Source organism: Astyanax mexicanus, chromosome 12 (genome assembly GCF_023375975.1).
Source record: "Astyanax mexicanus isolate ESR-SI-001 chromosome 12, AstMex3_surface, whole genome shotgun sequence".
NCBI lineage: Eukaryota > Metazoa > Chordata > Actinopteri > Characiformes > Acestrorhamphidae > Astyanax > Astyanax mexicanus.
In genome coordinates this window covers 20575916-20597040 of record NC_064419.1, presented here as the reverse complement: position 1 = coordinate 20597040, position 21125 = coordinate 20575916, and the positions used below count along the sequence as shown (strand labels likewise).

The 21125-nt window shown below is 41.0% G+C and overlaps 1 protein-coding gene across 2 annotated transcripts in view; it reads left to right on the top strand.

Moving 5' to 3' along the window:
• Positions 1-10937, top strand: part of LOC103038904 (membrane-associated guanylate kinase, WW and PDZ domain-containing protein 3) — a 121494-nt gene extending 110557 nt beyond the window's left edge. The window contains exons 13-17 of one of the 2 annotated variants that reach the window (XM_022670646.2): positions 1586-1786; positions 2113-2180; positions 2308-2454; positions 3166-3304; positions 5286-10937. In XM_022670646.2, the coding sequence (XP_022526367.2) occupies positions 1586-1786; positions 2113-2180; positions 2308-2454; positions 3166-3304; positions 5286-6328 (1598 nt within the window). In that variant the 3' untranslated portion in view covers positions 6329-10937. Of the gene's footprint in view, positions 1-1585; positions 1787-2112; positions 2181-2304; positions 2455-3165; positions 3305-5285 lie in introns of both variants that reach the window. The other variant, XM_049486236.1, reaches the window with a different exon arrangement.
• The last annotated feature ends 10188 nt before the right edge of the window (positions 10938-21125 follow it).

Below are 21125 nucleotides of genomic sequence, written 5' to 3'. Positions count from 1 at the left end.
GATCTGGGGCCAGGGCTAAGAGTTCATAGCCACATGTCCATTAGAGCTGTGGAACAGTGCACTACTGACAGACTGTCCTAACACCTCATCTAATACTCTGCTCATCCACTAAGACCTGTCTGAATTGTCTGTTCATTACCTGTGATGGTAGACAAATGTAGTGATATGTGACATGAGTGACATGAGTATAGATGACATGCTTTATAGTTTTATTTATAGAGATGGCAATAGAGATATGTTTTTAATTGGTCTTGGCTTTTAAAGAAGTGATACTGAACCGCTATAAGCCAATTATTGTGGTTGCAATATTGATATGGAAAAATAAAATGTAGTATTATGTCATCATGTCCTGTTTTGGCACTTTAGCTAGATCTTTTCTTTCACTCTTTTTATTTCATTCTTTTAAAGTACCTTCTTTATAATGTTTTTCTTTTTTCTTAGCCGACCTATCTATAATCCACCTGCAAATAAATACTATTGTAGCAACTGCTGAAAAGCTTGCATGCATTGGTATTTCCTTCAGGATGTGCATATTTAATATTATTTACTTATCTATGCAGTTGAGCTTTGTGTTTTATAGTTATAACTTTAATCATGGTTTGTCCGAAATATAGAATTCTACTTTTGTATTTTATTTGATTTTCATATGTTTTAACTGGGTTGTATCTTCATTAATATATGCTATATTGTTAATAAAGGTCAACTCAAGTTTAAAGAAAAGCTGAATGATTTATAACAGTACTAACATAATAGTAATTCAAGTATTATAATAACATGGCAACAGTAATAGTAGTCATAGTAATAACATATTGGTTAAAAATAGTAATCACGTAGAACATAACAATACCCTTACAAAGACAGTAATTAGTATTAACATGGCAAAAACATGGTATTACATGGAAATTAATTGCATGTTAATGTCATAGTAAGTAGTACTAGTAAAATTATGGTAAGATATTGATGACAGTAACAGTTTTTTAACACTTGTAATACCAGTAATACAATTGTGGTTAAATTTAAGGAGAAATGTTCTAGCAACCACCATGCAACACCTTAACAACCCAGTCAAACATGGCTACTACCTAGCAGCCCTCAGAATTCATCCTATCTATTTATCTATCTATCTATCTATCTATCTATCTATCTATCTATCTATCTATCTATCTATCTATCTATCTATCTATCTATCTATCTATCTATCTATCTATCTATCTATCTATCTATCTATCAGTACTTCTATCTGTTTGTCTATGTAGTTTACAATAAATGTATTCCTAATTTGTAGCTTTTTTCTTTTTTATTTCACTTTATTAATTTTTTGCTGTACAAGCACTATTATATTAAAAAAATGCATACCTATCCTATCTATAAATATTGTATCTGTGAAGTAATGGCTTCAGTATCAAGTTGGCCTGACATGTCCATGCAAAACTATCTCAGACCTGTTTCTATTAGGTTTAGAAAATTCACCAGCATTCAGAAAAAGTATCATTTGAATAGAATAGCTTGCCTACGTATTTACATGTAGCTCTATGTAGATCTAACATTCTCTAACCATCGTGTCTCTCTCTTTCTCTGTCCTTAGCGGCATCTCTGCTGCCCCATCGCTTTGTGACAGTTCGTCGGGGCAGTCCTGCAGCCCGAAGTGGGCAGATCCGTCCAGGGGACCGTCTGGAGGCCGTAGAGGGGCGCAGTGTGGTCACCCTGCCCCACAGAGAGCTGGCTCAGATACTGCGCAGAGCCGGAAACACACTACGCCTTACTATTGTCCCACGCTCCAGTGCTAGTGAGTGCACCCATTTACTGCAGCTTAATCTACAGTACATTTAAAAACAACCCTCACTTTAATCTTAGTACCAAAATCTATAGTTTTGTATGAGTAAAAATATTTTTTCTCTTTAGCAATTCACAAAAAATATGGTGTTTAGTGGGCTGTCAGCTTTTCCAATTATGTTGTTAATTATTTTGTTCCTTTTTTTTAGCCTCACCATACTGTGAAGGACCTAACAGTCCAGTTCTATTTAAATTAGAAGCCTGTGTAGAGAAATGACTGTAATTTCAATGTGATTTGTCCTGTCTGGTCATGAATACTCTGCTCCATCCCGCTTTCAGACTCCTCCGATCACTCAGACTACGATGCCAATTACAAAAGCCGGAAGTCTCAAAGGCTTAAACAAAAGGTGAGTCAAGATTATCATCCTGTCTTGCTTTCTTTCACACCTGTTGGTATGGCAACAAAAAACTGGTATCACCATGTCTACCTGTTTCTCTCTCTCTTACACACACACACACATTCACACGCAGCAGGACTCTTCACGGTACTACAGTGTGGATCTGGAGAGGGGACCCACCGGATTTGGCTTCAGCCTGAGAGGTGGGATTGAGTATAACATGGGCCTGTATGTTCTTGGCCTGATGGAGGGAGGACCGGCCTCACGCAGTCGCAAGATTCAGGTGTGTGTGTGTAATTTTTCAGGACTAAATGAAAACTAAAAAGAAAAACATAACTATCCACCTATTTTAGGATGCACACTGCATTTCATGACTCCATGGGCCTTATTGTACACCCTGCGCAATGCACGTTGCGATTGGTCATGTTATCTTACACCCCTTCAATAGTCTTTTTTCACGCCTAGAATAGTTTCTCAGCATCTTAAAGGAGTTCCGGGAGGTGCTGAACAATAGTTGCTGCTTTTCTTTTACGCTGTGAAGCTCCAGCTCATCCCACATCACCATCTCAGTAGTGTATAGATCAGGGGATTGTGAAGGACAAACACTTTTTTTATTTACTACATAATTCCGTAAGTTTCCCTTAAATGTTTTCATGGATTAAATGTTAATAAAGGAAAAGTGTGTCCAAATCTGGACTGGTATTCACTCGTTATTGTAATATGAGTTTTCAGGATAAACTCATAAAAAGGGCTGCAATAACATTGTGGATAACAGCAAACTACATTACCCGTGTTCAGGGATAGAGGGAGCTCCTCACACTGCAGACTCAGTGTGACATAACAAAGCTGGAGGTAGAGTGAGGCAGAGTGAGGCGAAGCGAGGTTACATTGATGCAATATGAGAGATAGAGATTTACAGTGAACAAACATACCAAAATAATTCTACTGGCTTAGTGCCAATTTGTTTATATCTTACTGATCTTACATTTTCCAGGTGAGTGACCAGTTAGTGGAGATCAATGGCCAAATCACAACAGGAATGACTCACAGTCAAGCTGTAGAGCAGATCAGGACTGCAGGCCAAAGGATCCATCTCGTCCTGAAGAAAGGCAACGGATATGTTCCTGACTACGGTAAGGATGACTGACCAGAGGGCAGCATTACATTTCTGACTGAAGCATGAACTCATCTATACAGACACGCATCATTTATTTAGCTTATTAGTCACAGCTCGTTTATAATGGAGACAACAGATGTTCAAAAACAGTGCATGCATAAAAGTACCGTTAGATTAGATAAATTATTTGTAACTCAAACAGATAGAGCTACAGATGACAGATAATGTGGTTCTGCTCTACTAATACTAAACTGCAATTTCTTGGTGTTTTAACTCTCTTTATGTCTTTAACAGCTCACTAACAATTGTTTTCCTGTGCTCTTTTTCTTTTGACTTCTCCCATTTTCTTTTTTCTTCTTTTTCATTTTACTGATACTTTTTTTATCCCTTTTGCCATTTTATTTTCATTCAACATTCTTTTTCACCTTTACATATTTTTTTATTTTCTATCGTTTTATCGATTTTTGATTTATCCTGACTACTGTTTCCTACACATATTATTGTTTTATCCACACTCCTCCTGTCCCTCCTCTCTTTTTTCTCATCCTTATTTTTTTTTTTCTTCATTTTTACGTTTCCCTGTTCGCGAGGGAATCTTGTGTACTTTTCTCTCTCTCAAACTCAGTGGAACTTTCCAGTCTGTCTCTCTGTATGACCAACTCCAAACTGGGCGAGCCTTGCTTCTATGTGATCGGGCGGACCGAGAACACGCGGTTGGTAGTCGTTCCTGTTAGTTCTCCCATTTTCCTGTTTTCTCTACATCGTGCTCTCCTGTTTTTCTGTCGTCTGATGTCTCTTTTTAAGCGTGTCCACACATCTCTTCCCTATTGTCCTACTCTTTCTGTCGCTCGTGCATGGCCGTCCACCGAGAGTCACTGCTGTCGTTAACCTGTGCTGCATTATAGTGGAGTAACTTTAAACATTATTCTCTCATTCTTTGTCTTTGTCTAGCATCAATGCAATGTTCTGACTCCCATGGGAGTTAAAGAACATTGTACTGATTTGCGCAGTATGAATCTGGTAATCAATTATTTATGTGGCCTTGTCATGAGCTAGTGTTCAGCCTCACTCAGTGTACAGCCTCAAAAAACTCATACAGGCTTGGCATACAAGGCCAGTTTGTACCACGTCACACAGAAGTTTAAAACTTTAGACCCATGTGTGGTCTGCTGTCTCCTGCAGCACAGAACTGATTACTGGAAGCTACAGCTGCTTTAATCAGATTGCAGACAAGTTTTTATAAAGCAAAGCATTTCTTTATGATCAACACTTAATCACATCTCTGACAGAAAAAAAAAAAAATGCTTACTGGGCTTCATTCTAAAAAAAGTGTCAGGTTCCCCGCTCAGTCACACATAATATTTCTACATTAAACTACCCACCAACACATGCTGCTTACAGTCCTCACTGATAATAATGCTAAATTAATTAATGCTGATTTTTAATCACTATTTTTGTTTTAATTTTATTTTAAACTGAACCAGAGTGAATGCTGGGCTGAACAGTGAGTCACTCCAGTTCGGTTTTACTTGTCTTATTTATTTCCTGGTTAAAATAACACATACTTTTCAGGTAAAGTTGAACCGTGTATTCCTGATGGTGTATAAACTGTTATTGGTAAATTATTTGTGTATTTAAGAACGTACAGTAGCTACAGCTATTGATTAAAACAAGAACGGAAAGTACTTAACGCTGCTATTTACGCTTGCAAAAGTGTGAAAAAGGTCTATAGAGTTAAGTGGCTTAATTTTAGATACATAAGCTTGTCATCAACAAAATATCTATAAGCACCATCAATAAAAAAGTATTTTTATGGTTAAACAAATTCAGCTCAAGTAATTTGAATCTCAAGTGCTGGAAGTGTCTAAGGTCACCATATTTTAAACATACTATCATAACTGTATTTATGTGTCATTTTTGTATGTAGATGTTAAAATAATTGTTCCCTCCTACTGCTCTTTTCTCTTTTCTCTCCCTCCGTCTATCATTCTTTCTAGGCCGTGATCACAGAGCAGCCGTCTCCTCCCTGCCCCCGGCCCTGCAGCCGCATCTGGCTGCAGTGAACCACCGCCGCGTGGATGACACACCAAGTCCTCCAAGAGCAGCCAGGAGCCGCAGCCAGGGTGGGAGGACAGTGCGGCAGGAACTGGGGTCGGACCAGGGAGGGGAGGAGAGCCCTGACAGCCTAGAGGGCCACGATAGAAGATCGAAGGACAGGAGGAGGAGGAGCCGAGGCTCACAGAGCTTATCCCGAAACAGGCTGAGAGACGTTAGGAGAAATGATGAAGATGAGGAAGAGGAGGAGTATAGACCATTGGAGAGAGTAAAGGACAGGAGGAGAGACAGGGTACAGAAGAAGGAGAAGAGGAGTAAAAACAAGGATAGTGGGCAAAAACTAAACAGACAGAGAGAAAGAAAGGCTGAGAAAGAGGAAGAGCATCAAGGAGAGACCTATAATCTCCCCATCCCTAAGCAGAGATCACAAAGTGAACACTGGGAGGAGGAGATTGAGACAGGAGAAGAGGAGGATGGGCCATTTCTCAGAGAAGGAGAGAGAGAGGGCAAGATGGAGAGCAAGAGAGACAGCGGACGAAAGCTGGAGGGCGAGTTGGAGAGCCACACAGCGCGAGTGACAGAGAACGAGTGGGGGAAGGAGAGAGTGCGGAAACATACAGCAGATACCAGGCCTTACAGCGCTCAGCAATCCAGCCTCGGCACCCCAGACAACAGCCTGTCCTCGTGGGAACCCCAAGGGGACTCTAGATCCCGACGGGCTCCTTTCTCCTTCCTCATGTCCCCTGAGCCAGAATACACAGATTCTGAGTCTGAAGCCAGTGTTTCTGATGATAGTGTTTTTGCCTCCAGTTACTCTGGCCTCTCTGTGTATTTGAACGAGGACTACAGTTCAGGGGCCTCAAGTGATTTATTGCCAGGCCCCTGGTTCAAGCCCAGCCCAAACACTCTCAGCAGAGTAGTGGAGAGGAACAGATTGATGGACAGTGGAAGTAGAGAAAGGAGAAGACAGAACTCTATCTCCTGATGTGCTGTTTTTGGTCATTTAATGCCATGTCATGTTAGGTGTCAAAGAAAGCCTTTTTTGGACTGGATTAATTTTACCCCTGAAGAGAACTGCAGTGGGAGTGCCACTAGAATATGATAATTTGTAATATAATGATAATTTGTAATATAATGTCTATAGAACTTTGTAATATAATGTCTATAGATCTCTAGATTTTTGGAGGAAGGTTGACATACTAAAACAATTTAAACTGAACTAAAACTGTACTGTAAGTTGAATTAATTTCTAACTGGGCTCACCAGTGGCTCAGCAGACTATGACCCAAGGATTACAAGTTTGATTCCCAATCATGCAACTTTGCCATGAGTAGCCAGAGTTCAAAGGAGCAATATAATAGTCTTTCTAGAAGGATAGACAGTGATCTCAGACAGTGAGTTGTTGGCTGACACAGACATCTTTTAGCTTATGTATCATAGCTGGGGACACGTCGCTTTTTTTCCAAGCTGCCTTGTGATGCTGCACTGGCGGCAGTTTGAAAAGAGTCTATGGCTGACTTCATATGTATATGTAGAAGGAGTGGGCATGTCCTCACCCTCTCTCAGTCCTACTGAGAAAGTGGATTATTTGACTCTTGTGGAAAAATTAACTTGAAAATATAATATACATAAATATACATACAAAATAGTATTTCTATTGGCTATGACCTTTCAGTTTGTAGTCATAAAAAAATGAAAAAGGTACTTTTTTCATGGATAAATCATTTCATTAAATCCCATTCAAATTACATTTTACAACCTCCTCTAGTCTTTGTTCCTTCTAAGGTTTCTTCCTCTTAGTATGAGAGAGTTCCTTTCCACTGTTGCTGCCACAACCTTGCCACTACTGGCATCACTGTAGTGCTTTCTCATAAGAGGCTCGTACCGGTTTCTCAGTAAAGCTGCTTTGTGACAACATTTGAATTGAATTGCATTGAATTCTCTAGTAAAACTAATCCAGCTCCAATAGTGCTTTTTGTATGCATAAACATGACAACATTTGGTATCTTAAATCTGAGGTTATTTTTCATATTCGGGCAATACTTTATCATAAGCTAAATACAGAGAATATGCAGTGTTCATATTAAAAAGGTGAGACAGAAAATAAAATATTGTCTTAATTCTCTACTCTCTCTCTCTCTTCTACTCTCTATCTCTTCCTGTTTTTCTGTTTCTCTCAGTCACTACCTTTTCTTCTTCAGAGGAGAGTTTTTTAGTTTTCTGTTACTATGTTTAATGTTCCTATTGTTTGCCTGTTTCTTGTTCTGTTGAGTTCAGGTGCAGTGTCGCCTGCTTATTCATCTCACCTCAGCTCTCTCTTACCTTTCTCACCTCTTTTTCATTTTCTGAAATCTCCTGAAGCTTGTTAAAAGAGATACTAAATGATGAAGAAATATTTGTCATAGAATGTAGAGTGAGCTTAAAGCAATAACATGCCTGAACCCAAAACGTATTTTTGATACATATATGAAATATATCTGAAATATATCTACGTTTGCCAATTACAAAGAGTATAACACTTAACCCACAATAACTTATTGTACCCTTGTTTCTTGGAGCTCTTCATTCAGATATAAAAGCATTTACTGGGTTTGGGGGCCCTGAGTTACATTGTTGTATACTGAAAATGTATATGAATATATAGAGTTGAATAGATTTACTGTATATACAATCATATATATTTCGAAGGACTGTGATAAGTGCTCTATAATATTTAGTTTGAACCCGAGTCCAACAGGTTTTAAGGCCTCTAAGTGCCCCTAACAGTTGCCTTGCTCAGTGAAACCTTGTCCTATTCGTTACCCTTAGTGGACCCTGTTTGGGAGAAGTTGTATATGAAGTGTACGAATGACTGAAGAATGACTGACCAGATAAATGAGGTTAGGCAGAAGTGAACTGAAGGGTTTAATGAGCACATGAGATGGAGTCCCAAACACACATATACACACACACACACACACACGTTCATAAGCATTATCTAGCTTGTCTAAACATGCCTCCATTACAATAAAATGGGTAAGCTGCTGGTGAAATTGAACAAGTCCATAGAGTGGCTGAAATTCACAGAGAGCTCAGCCACCATATCTGTGAACTTCAAATATCTTGAACCAACACATCTACTACATTAACTAACCAGCAAAACATTCTCCATTTTACTGTTTTTATTTATTTGTATTTATAGTATGCAGTGCTAACTGTTTTGACTACGCAAGACTTGCACAGTACTGTTAATTGGGAGTACTGTACAGAACATTGTTATTGGATGCAGAAATAGTCATTCTGAAGGCTTTACTATAGGCGTTTTGTGGCCAAACTACTGCAGCCTATGTTTTGCGTTAACATTCTTAAACCTTCAGAATGTCTCCAGTATCCTCTAGACCAGTGATGCATAAATACCATTTTTTAACCAATTTTTGCATTTGCTGATACCAATGCCAACACCTACTTAAAATTAGGCAATCAGGAGCATTGTGTAAGAGTGTAGTTGTCAGAGTAAAGTAGTAAAGTGCAAAAGTTAATTTGTTCATTTTAAGTTTTGTTATATAAACATTTTTTTAAACAAGTATATTTTTAAGAACTAAGATTAGTTTTACACTATGTACGTATGTTTTTTTTTATGGATCAATGTTTATTATCCTAGCGTGATTATGTTATGTCAGGACCACACCAGCCTATTTGATGGTACTTTCGGGAACAAAAGGAAGTAAATAGGAGCGGGAAGGAGCTAAGAGGAGCAAGGCAGTGTTTTAAAGCAAGTTTCACCTGCTTGGACTTTTTTACCAGTGTTGTTTTACTACATGTAGACACTTTGCACTGGATGTATGAACTCTTTGATGTCAAGGTGGCTAGATGGTGTGCTTCATGAGTTCTGTCTTGCTAAGGGCGGTTTACTCTCTCTCTCACTCTCTCTTTTTCTCTGTTTCATGCTCTCTCTCTCTCTTTCACGCCCTCTCCCGTGCTCACGATCTGGGTATCGGATGTTCGTAGCAGTAACTTGTTTGCTATTACAAGTATGAGCAAATGGGCTTGGTATCAGGCCGATAAACTGTACCAGTATCGGTATTCATGCATCTCTACTCTAGACAGCACGCATCTTTATGCATTCTAAAGTTAAAGTGGTAAATTGGCTCAGCTAAATTGGGGATCCTATTCTGTAGTTAGATCCGAAACACATAAAATCATGTAAATGCTGTAATCTATCGTGAACAAGGTTATGCTCGATATTTGGTTAAACAATGTTGTAATTACATTGCAGTGCAACTGTGTTGTATATTAAGAAAATAATACTGCATTACTGGACAGAGTAAAGCAAAAATGTATGTCAGAGGGGTCCTGAGAGTTAGTTTGTGGGATTTTAATAGTACACTGGACATTTTTCACTCTGTTGTTTGAACACTGCTACAAAACAGAGCTCTGTGTTGTTACCAGGGCAGAGTTTCAGACTCTAGCCAGTGACAATAGCTTCACGATTTTAAGAGACATCAATGTTCATCTCCTTCCTTCCTGCTGAGTGTGACTTTCTGTGCTGGGTGTAAATCGTAGACTTTAGGTTTTAGAATTTAGTTTTTTGCCTCTTACAACCAAAGACAGCAGAAAATCTTTGAAGCTGGAAACACAAGTGAGTGTGCATGTGTGAGTGTCTGTGTTTGCAATATGTAGTGGCTTCAAGCTGTGAAAAGCGTCTTTAGGGAACCCTTCCAGAGATGACCTTTAGTCTCTATTGATGAAGAGCTTGTTGGCCAGAAATAAAACAAGTGAGAGTGTGCTCTGTGTTTGCGTCCTTACCTCATTAGGTGTGAACGATCAAGTAAGGGGACTGCAGATCGATATCCTGATCAACCTGCTGCTCAGCACTGATCCATTGCAGACAATTAACTGTCCTAACCAGTACCTTGGGAGAAATTATAAAATGGACATAAAGAAAATGCGTTATAAATGCGTTAAATGCAGGCTTCTTGTCTCTAAGTTAAATAAAAACTGAAGTTATTTGTTAAAGGCCATGTTAAATTAATATTTGTAGCAAGTGTGGGCCCACATATGAGCCTTTGCAGTTGAAGGGGTTTAAATAACTAAGAGGTTATTAAAATAATTTTATACTCAGTAATATTGTAGTGCCAGATATCAGATGACAACTATGTACTACTACAGGCCTGTATGATGTCACTATTTTAAACCACTCAGATAACATAAATACACTACATATTTTCCCAGCAGGTCTGGGGTAAGTTTCTGTGGGAGATGTGTGTGCTATATGTACTAGTATAGGGACAAAATTTTTAAACCTATTGTGAACAAATGCCACATTAGTCAAAAATGTACATTTTAGTTTCTTTTCTTCCTTTTGAAGTATACTGTATGTGCAGTGTGAAATCAGATCGTCACGTTTTTTTCTGTAGTCATATATGGCCATGTATTTATTGTAAATAGATATAAATATGAATGTTTAAACAACTGTACAGTTTATTATTGACATGAAAACACTATATTGTTTTTTCTGTTTCTGATTATGTTGTTACGTTCAACTGTAACCCAAATGCAGGTACCAGATTATATTATATTAACTAATAAAGAGTTCATGTAACTACTGAAACTTTGACAGTTGTTTGGTGTTTTGTTTGAGATGCTGTTAGTAAAATATCACCAAGTCACGTTAGAAGCATCAGTCAGTTAAGCATGGTTACCCACTACATTGTAAATGAGAACTGTATAGTAAGACTTAAAGATTCTCTATAATGGGAAACTGTATATCCCAGGGGCCCTGTCACAAAAATGGTAACTTGGGGGTGTTTTCACACTAGCCTTTTTTCTGGACCTGGGAGCGCTTGATTCATGATGTTTGGTTTGGTAAAGTGTGAAAGTTGCTTTTGAGCCTGGCAGCGGTCCAGAGTACCAAGTCCTAATTAAAACTGGTGGTCTGGGTTTCGCTATTGTTAATCCTGGTGCTGGTATTTGCTCCTGGGTCTTCGTGTGGGGTGGGTTGGTCCATTTTGTAACATGACTCTTTCCACTTGTCTCACTACCTCCCATTTCCTTCTGGACAAGTGAGAAAATGCCCTCAAATTGTAACTGGAGATGACACCAGTTGTGGGTGTGCCGCAGGTATTTGTGACAGGATAAAAATTAACCCTGGCCAACAGGCTTAAATAACTGTTCATCTCTGCACAAGAGGACAGCAACACTAACTGACAAGGGGACAGCGTTATTCTTGGTTCAGAAACATAGTGTTGTAATTAAGCACTCAGCAAGTTTACTTATTTTCACAGTAATATTTCTTTTTTTTTTATTTGGCACAAGAGTATAAACATTTTGACCAAGTAAAAGTGTTGATAATACACTTGCTGGCCAAAAAAAAGTCAACACAAAAAAAGGTCACACTCTAATATTTTGTTGGACCACCTTTAGCATTTATTGCGGCACCCATTCACTGTGGCTTTGTTTCAATAAGCTTCTACAATGTCACAAGATTTATTTCAATCCAGTGTTGCGTTATTTTTTCTCCATGATCTTGCATTGATGATAGTAGAGTCTGACTGCTGCAGAAAGTCTTCTCCAGCACATCCTAAAGATTCTCAATGAGGACTCTGTGGTGAACAATCCATGTGTGAAAATGATGATCTCATGCTCCCTGAACCACTCTTTCACAATTCCAGCCCCATGAATCCTGACATTGTCGTCTTGGAATATGCCCGTGTTATCAGGGAAGAAAAAAATCCATTGATGGAATAACTTGGTCTATATTCAGTATATTCAGGTACTCAGCTGACCTCATTCTTTCAGCACATACTGAACTTATAGATGACCAACTGCAGCAACACCAGATCATTTGCTTAGTTAAATCCAAGTGACTTTTTTTGGCCAGGAAGTGTACTCAATCTTATTATGTGTTGTTTACTGGGATAGGCTTCAGTCTGGTCTATCTGCAGACAGGACCTTTGAAGTTTAGCCAGAGTGACCATTGGATTGTTGGTCACCTCTATTACCGAGGGACTTCTCCCCCAACTACTTAGTTTGGTGGGAGAGCAGCTATAGGAAGAATCCTGGTTATTCCAAACTTTTTTTCATTTCAGAAGCAGGAAGGCTACTGTGCTCTTATGAACTTTAAAATCTGAGCATTCTGAGCTCTATAGGCTTGGTTTGTGCTCTAATAAGCATTGAGACCAAGGCCAGGACATAACAAAATCTGAAGAAGGTGAAATGGTTTGAGGTCTTTCTGAATGCATGGTAATACAGTAAAGGATTATGTACACATTATGCAAACGGCGGATGTTCCAAGAGTTCCCCCTAATAAAAGCTTTTCTGAGGTGTTCTTAAATCCAGAATCATAAAATACAGCACACAGAAAAATGCCACTTTCTTTTCTGAACAGTAGATGGAGGCAAAGCACTTCATGAAAATAAGCTGAATGTTGTCATGATGGCACACTCAACAGCCCACCTCATAGGAGTCAAGACCAACTGACGCTTTTCCGTAGAGAATACTCTGCTCCTCAAAAGCAGGCTAAATTTGGATCTTTCATCAATAAACTGCAACTGATATTTAATATCAGGTAAAATTGTAGAACAATAATGATTTACACTAATCAGCCCTAACATTAAAATCACCTGTCAAATTAGTGTAAGTTCCCACTGTGCCACTAAAACAGCTATTTTTAACCTTAGCCAGCATTTCAGTTTTAGCAATTAGTGCTTCAGTAGTTCTCTGCTGGGATCAGACCAGATAAACAAGCCTTTGCTCCCTATACACACACATTTTTGAGCTGTAAGCACCTATGATCCTGTTGCTGATTCACTGGATGTCCTTTCCTGACCACTGCATACCAAGAATACGTGTCACGTCTGGTGCTGTTAGCTCCTCTGTCCCTTCCACACCCAGCTCTAACGGAGGTTCTCAGGTTAACAACTACACTACCCAGAATGCACCACCCGCTGACATCACGCACTCACCTGATCACGTGACACCTCACCTGCTTCCACTAGGAAGCCCCGAATACTGATTACTGGCACTATAAAGGTGCACGCCAAACAGACTTCATCGCCGCGTATTGTAGGTTATCCTCATACAAAGCGTTACTTATCTCTTGTCTCCGTTTACTTTGTGTATGACCTTGCTTTTTGTTTCTCGACGCCGATTCTTGCCTCTGCCTTTGATGTTGGATTGTTTGTGTATGACCTGGACTGTACTTTCACCACCGCCTCTTGGATTATCTCTGATACTGGATTGCTTGTGTATGAACTCTGGACTGTCTCTCGTTTATGGTATGGTTTTGTCTGCATTGCTCTGTCTACTGGTGATCACCCTTGTTTTTGTATCGACCCTGATTTCATCTGTTTATTATCATAATAAACACATTTTGTTTTTATCAGTATCTGCGCTTGTCTGCTATTCTGTTCTGACCATGACAGAATACGCGGCCGAACTAAATCAGATAGCAGATACTGAGGCTATTAGATCTGGTTTAGCCAACCAGGGGAGGCTACTCGGTCAGCACCAGCAAACGCTCGCTGGTGTGACCCAAGCTGTTTCTGAGCTAGCCCGCCAGCAAACCACGCAGCAGCAACAACTAGCTGAGCTGCTAGCTCACCTCAGAGGCGTAACTGAGCCTAGCCCTAGCCCGTTAGCTGCCCCCAGTATGCCCAACGCTAACTCTTCTGTGCCTGGATTTTCTGTCTCTAAACCGGAGTTGTTTGATGGGGATCCGGAAAAATGCAGCGGTTTTCTTTTACAATGCTCCGTGTTTTTCAGTAATTCACCGCCTACAACCGATAAAGCTAAGATCGGTTTTATTATCTCACGGCTTTCTGGTAAGGCACTCGAGTGGGCTACAGCTATTTGTGAAGACCTTTCTGGGGCTAGTTACACTGACTTTTTGGCTACTTTCTGCTCAGTTTTTGATCATTCGCGTTATGGACAGTCTAATGGAGAACTTTTGCTGGCTCTTAAGCAAGGTCAGAAGCCGGTGGCTTCCTACGCTCTGGAGTTTCGCACTCTCGCGGCTGGTAGTGGGTGGAATAACGCTGCGTTGATCAACGTGTTTAGATGCGGACTTAATCCAGATATACAGAGGGAATTAGCCTGCAGAGATGATTCCCTGACCCTGGATCAGCTCATTTCACTGTCGATCCGGTTGGATCAACTTCTCTCGCGCCGACCCAAGATCAGTCCTCGCACTCAACACACTTCTGTGTCTCTGCCCCGCGCTCCCACTCCAGAGAAAGCTGCGCTGCCTGCCCCAGAACCCATGGATATCCAGAAAACCCGGCTAACTCCTGAGGAGCGGCAGCGACGAATCCAGCTTCGCCTATGCCTTTATTGGGGAGAGGCCGGGCATTTCAAGGCTGAGTGTGGTCTCCTGACCCGACCTGTGAAAGCTCCAGCCCTGGGACAGCGCGTGGAGTGCTCTCCACGCGCTAACGTGGTACGTAAGCACAACACAATACTTCGCTCTAAATGTTTTTCTTTGCCTGTTAATATTGTGTTACCTACTGGTATGCTCTCTGTCCCAGCGCTTGTAGATTCCGGGTCGGAGGGGAACTTCATCAGCCAGGACCTAGTTAAGGAGCATGGAGTGCCCACCAGAGAACTTCTACGTCCATTAGCCATCCATGCTGTTGATGGAAAGACTGTCCGCTCCAAGCCGGTTACCCTGCAGACTCTGCCCATCACTCTACAAGCCAGCGCTCTTCACTTTGAGGAACTACCACTTTTCGTGCTTCCCTGCACCGAGCATCCAGTTATCCTGGGCATGCCATGGCTGAAGACCCACGATCCCACTGTCTCCTGGCGCGATGGGGATATCACGGTTTGGTCTACTCACTGTCATGAACATTGTTTAGCTCTGGATAGTTTAGTTATTCAGTCAACTTCTGTAGAGAGTCCTGAAGTTTCTGATCCTATTGTTATACCCCCTGAATATTCAGATTTTTTAGAAGTGTTTAGCAAAGAGAATGCTACTAAATTGCCTCCGCATCGTTCTTATGACTGTGCCATTGACCTAGTGGAGGGTGCCACCCTACCCAAAGCTAGGGTCTACCCCCTTACTTTAGATGAGGAGAAAGCTATGAATGATTACGTTACCGAAGCGTTAGCTCAAGGTTTCATTCGGCCTTCGAAGTCCCCTGTCGGTTCTGGGTTCTTCTTTGTGAAGAAAAAGGACGGGGGACTGAGACCTTGTATAGATTATAGAGGGTTGAATGCTATAACAAAAAAATTTGCCTACCCATTGCCTCTCATTCCTAGTGCACTCGAGCAACTACGCACGGCCTCTTACTTCACCAAACTCGATCTCCGCAGTGCATATAATCTTATCCGCATTAGGGAGGGGGACGAGTGGAAAACAGCGTTTACCACTACTAATGGCCACTATGAGTATCAAGTTATGAGCTATGGTCTCGCTAACGCCCCCGCCGTTTTTCAGTCATTTATGAATGACGTATTCAGGGACATGATTGGGAAATACGTAACACTATTTATAGACGACATTTTGATCTATTCCCCCGATCTTGAATCACATGTCAAGCACGTTCGTTCTGTTCTCCAGAAGCTGTTAGATAACAACCTTTATGCTAAAGCCGAGAAATGCGAGTTCCACCTTCAGAGAGTCGCATTTCTCGGCTATGTCATCAGCTCCCAGGGAGTTCTTATGGATGATTCGAAGGTAGATGCCGTTACTAGTTGGCCTGTTCCCCAATCTATCAAAGACCTCCAACGCTTTTTAGGATTCGCGAATTTTTACAGGCGTTTCATACGCAACTTTAGTGCCATAGCAGCCCCCCTTACAGCGCTAACTAAGAATGCCACCAAAGTTCTTAAGTGGTCTCCTGAAGCTGACAAGGCTTTCCAAGAGTTAAAAGCCGCCTTTGTTTCTGCCCCCATTCTCAAACATCCTAATCCGGATCTACCTTTTGTTGTTGAAGTTGATGCTTCTAATACTGGCATTGGTGCAGTACTCTCCCAACGCAGCGGTTCACCGCCCAAATTACATCCCGTAGCTTTCTTCTCAAAGAAAATGTCACCTGCGGAGCGTAATTATGGGATAGGGGATAGAGAGTTGCTGGCTGTAAAACTAGCTCTAGAAGAGTGGCGTCACTGGCTGGAAGGTGCTGCACACCCATTCACCGTTCTCACAGATCACAAGAATCTAGAGTATCTCCGTACAGCTAAACGCCTAAACCCCCGTCAAGCTCGTTGGTCATTGTTTTTCTCCCGTTTTAATTTTTCTATTTCATTTCGTCCTGGTAACCGTAATACTAAGGCTGATGCCTTATCCCGTGTTTTTAGTTCCCCAGACGACACATGCCACGCTTCCGAACCCGAACCCATTCTGCCACCCACTGTTAAAGTAGCAGCTATTAGATGGGAACTAGATGATCTCATTCAGAAAAGTCAAGTTAACACACGTATTCCGGAGGGTTGCCCTCCTCACAAGATTTATGTACCTGAACAGTTTCGCGATCAGCTCATTGGCTGGGCACATGCTGCCCTTACTTCCGGTCATCCAGGTGTTACACGCACACTACAATTAATCTCAGCTCGGTACTGGTGGGAAACCATGCGAGCTGACGTTCAAACCTTCGTAGTTTCTTGTTCAGTCTGCGCACAATGCAAAACACCCAAAACCCTTCCAGCCGGTAAGCTATGTCCCCTGCCTGTTCCTGAACGACCATGGTCACATATTGCTGTAGACTTTGTTACTGATTTACCTGAATCTGAAGGTTACACAACTATCCTTACAGTGGTAGACAGATTTTCTAGGGGAGTTAAGTTTATCCCTTTTCCTGCACTTCCTACTGCTCTTCAGACCGCCCAAGCTATATACACACACATTTTCAGACATTATGGGGTCCCGGAGGACATTTTGTCAGATAGAGGTCCTCAATTTACTTCCCGGGTATGGAAATCATTTTTTGAACATTTGGGTGTACACGTGAGTCTCACTTCTGGGTTTCACCCCACTAGTAATGGTCAGTGTGAGAGAGTAAACCAAGAGTTGGGAAAGTTTCTACGGTTATACTGTTTCAAGCATGCTTCTGAGTGGTCACAATATTTGATTTGGGCTGAAATAGCCCAAAACTCCTTAACTAACTCCACGTCTGGTCTCACTCCCTTTCAGTGCATTCTGGGTTATCAGCCTCCGTTAGCTCCGTGGACAGCGTCGTCCACTGAGATTCCCGCTGTTGACGACTGGATGAAGCGGAGTGAGCAGGTGTGGGAGGAGACGCATCAGCAGATCTCGGAAGTCTTACGGAAATATAAGGAGCAGTCCGACAGACACCGTGGTACCACCCCCCAATACCAACCCGGAGACAGGGTGTGGTTGTCGACCCGGGACTTGAGGTTTGAGGGGGCCTGTAGGAAACTGCTGCCTAAGTATATTGGCCCATTTAAGGTGTTGTCTCAGGTTAACGAGGTGACTTATAAGATTGAGTTGCCAGCTCAGTACAGAGTGCATAACTCGTTCCACGTTTCTCTGCTCAAGCCTCTTGTCCCAGGTCCGCTTGCTGAGGGTGTTCCAGATGACGTGCCGCCTGCGGCTGTGGAGGGGGAGGATTCGTCTACCTATGCGGTTCGAGAGGTGTTGGATTCACGCAGGCGTGGCGGTGTGCTCCAGTACCTCATAGACTGGGAGGGTTACGGCCCTGAGGAGCGTTGCTGGGTTGCCGCTGGTGACGTGCTGGATCCTGCTCTACTGGCCGAATTTCATGCCCGTCACCCTAGTAAGCCTGCTCCTAGACCCCGTGGGCGTCCCAAGCGCTCACTCTCTTCTTCGGCTCCGGTACGTAGGGGTTCCCAGTCTCGCAACCCCCGCCTGCCCGGCACCTCTGAGGCTACGCCTGGTCCTCCCGCCGGTACTCCCTGCCCGTCGGGTGGACGTCGTCGTGGTCGTCCCCGTTCCGGCTCCGTTCCGACTCCCTTGGGGGGAGGTACTGTCACGTCTGGTGCTGTTAGCTCCTCTGTCCCTTCCACACCCAGCTCTAACGGAGGTTCTCAGGTTAACAACTACACTACCCAGAATGCACCACCCGCTGACATCACGCACTCACCTGATCACGTGACACCTCACCTGCTTCCACCAGGAAGCCCCGAATACTGATTACTGGCACTATAAAGGTGCACGCCAAACAGACTTCATCGCCGCGTATTGTAGGTTATCCTCATACAAAGCGTTACTTATCTCTTGTCTCCGTTTACTTTGTGTATGACCTTGCTTTTTGTTTCTCGACGCCGATTCTTGCCTCTGCCTTTGATGTTGGATTGTTTGTGTATGACCTGGACTGTACTTTCACCACCGCCTCTTGGATTATCTCTGATACTGGATTGCTTGTGTATGAACTCTGGACTGTCTCTCGTTTATGGTATGGTTTTGTCTGCATTGCTCTGTCTACTGGTGATCACCCTTGTTTTTGTATCGACCCTGATTTCATCTGTTTATTATCATAATAAACACATTTTGTTTTTATCAGTATCTGCGCTTGTCTGCTATTCTGTTCTGACCATGACAATACGATGTATTCCAGATTTTCTGACCCAGTCATCTAGCCATCATAATTCAGCCCTTGTCAAAGTGGCTCAGATTCTTGCGAATTGGAGAACTCACTGTTCACACACTGTCTACTCTGCAGCTCCCATCCCTTGACAGGTGCCACTGTAACAATATAATCAGTGTTGCTCACTTCACATTAGTAACTTTAATGTTAAGGCTGACTGCTGTATAAAAAGATGGCTGCAATAGGTGAAGCAAAAAAATAATAATACAAAAGAAAAACTGAAACATATGTTTCCATGTGAGGGGACAGCTATATGGTTATATTTCTGAGAGCCCCTTAATGCTCCTTATACTTTATTTGATAATTAATCTCCTAAATGATCTTCTATTTGTAGACTTTTATTTGTACCCAGTGGACTCCTAAAGAGCCAGAAGGGTTCTTCAGTTCTTTAGAGTGCTCCTAAATGATCCTTTGAGCAAAGGAAACCAGTATGGTTATCCATACTGATATCATAATCATCCATAAATCAAAGAGAAGAAAATAGAACAACACAATCACAGCAAACTACACGACAGTACAGTACAATATGAGCATTACAGTTTTTCCACATTGTATACACACAAAATGTGGAACTATGCAGACAAATCCAAAAACATGAAGCTCATGTGTCAACATTGTGACTCCAAACTGCTAAACTCTAAGCACAATTCCATATGTTCACTCAAATATCATTCTAAATCACAGCTTCGCAAATCACTGACCTTCAAATACATAAATAATAAATATTTTTTTTAACTTTTTGTATGTGAACTGAGTTTCCTCGCCATGTTTCTCATTGTACTTACATAAGTGAAAATTACAGTTTTTGGCTTACATTTGTGTCACATATACATGTAGTACTGTAAATGCTATATGGGGGGGTCCTACACCGCACCAAATAAATATAAAGAACATAACCAACATATTTCCATGGACTTTGCATTTCAATTTGTACAGTGGCCTCATGAAGTCAAAAACATAACCAAATACTTCTGATAATAGTGCTTCGAATTTATCTTGTAAGTGAAAAAAACTAATTAGAAGAACGTTTCAATCATTTGTCAAAGTATAAAGGAGGCCTTAAGTGACTGATACAGGTGTTAGGCGAGGAGCAAAGAGGAAGAGTCAGAGTAAGAGGATGTAGATAAAGTCCACTGGCCTGATCGACAGAGGTCTGATGAACAGTGATCTGTTTTTTTTTTTGCATTTTGCAACAAATACATTTTTGTTACCTCTTTGTATGTAAACTGGTTTTCCTCATAATTTTTCTCATTGTACTTACATAAGTGAAAATGACAGTTTTGCAACAAACTACATACAGTAAAAATGGCTTACATTTGTGTCGGAATCAGTTTTGCAAGAGATTTGTGCAGTTAATAATTTTCAGTTGGTGTTTAGAATTGCGATAATCTGAGCCAAGGTTCTAGAAATGCGTTTAAACATTTGGGAAAAATTGTAACATATTCTGCCTCCTCTTTTTCTTATCTGTCTTCTCTGAGGAGAAAAGTATAGGGGTGTTTAGAGGTATAAAGATGTTTACTTTGTGAAATAAAAGGATTTAGCAGGTTTATGGTTTGTCAGTAAGAGGACAATCTGTGTGTACTTTTGCATATTAGGAAAGTTTGAGCTTGTGTAGCTTGAAAATAATAAATGCTTCTAAGTTAAAGGCAACCAAGCTAATACAATAAGACTGGCAGGGTCCACTGAATGTATGTGCAAGCAGCAGATTTCTTTTAATGGTCACTAGCCTGCCTCCTGGACAAGTCAAGTTTCAGCTTTATCCACTTTACCATGTAAACAAACACAGTTTCTCCAGAGAAGACTAAAAAAGTATTTTAAAAAAAGTTTAAATTAGCTTTGCACTGTTTCCATTCAAACATTTTCAATGAACATTAAATTAATTTAGTATTTCTATTGTTTAAACTAACAAACTACTATTCTTATGATGTAGCATTTTAGGGGAAATATTGTTGGCCGCTTGTTTTATGATGTAGCTTTTTTGGGGAATTGTTGATGGCCACTTGTTTAATACCCACAGTCATGCATTTGAATATTTTCCTGTTCTGTCCTCTAACACAACCTCTTCAAATCAGGATGCAAACTATTTCACAGATCTAAATTAACTAAAATATTATTATCGGTTTAATTAAAAATAAAATGTATATAAAGATTTAGAAAACCTTTGAAGTGAAATGATTTACAGTTAACTTACCAACTCTAGTTTTTTCACAGTGGCTGTAAAAAGAACCAGGGATCGTC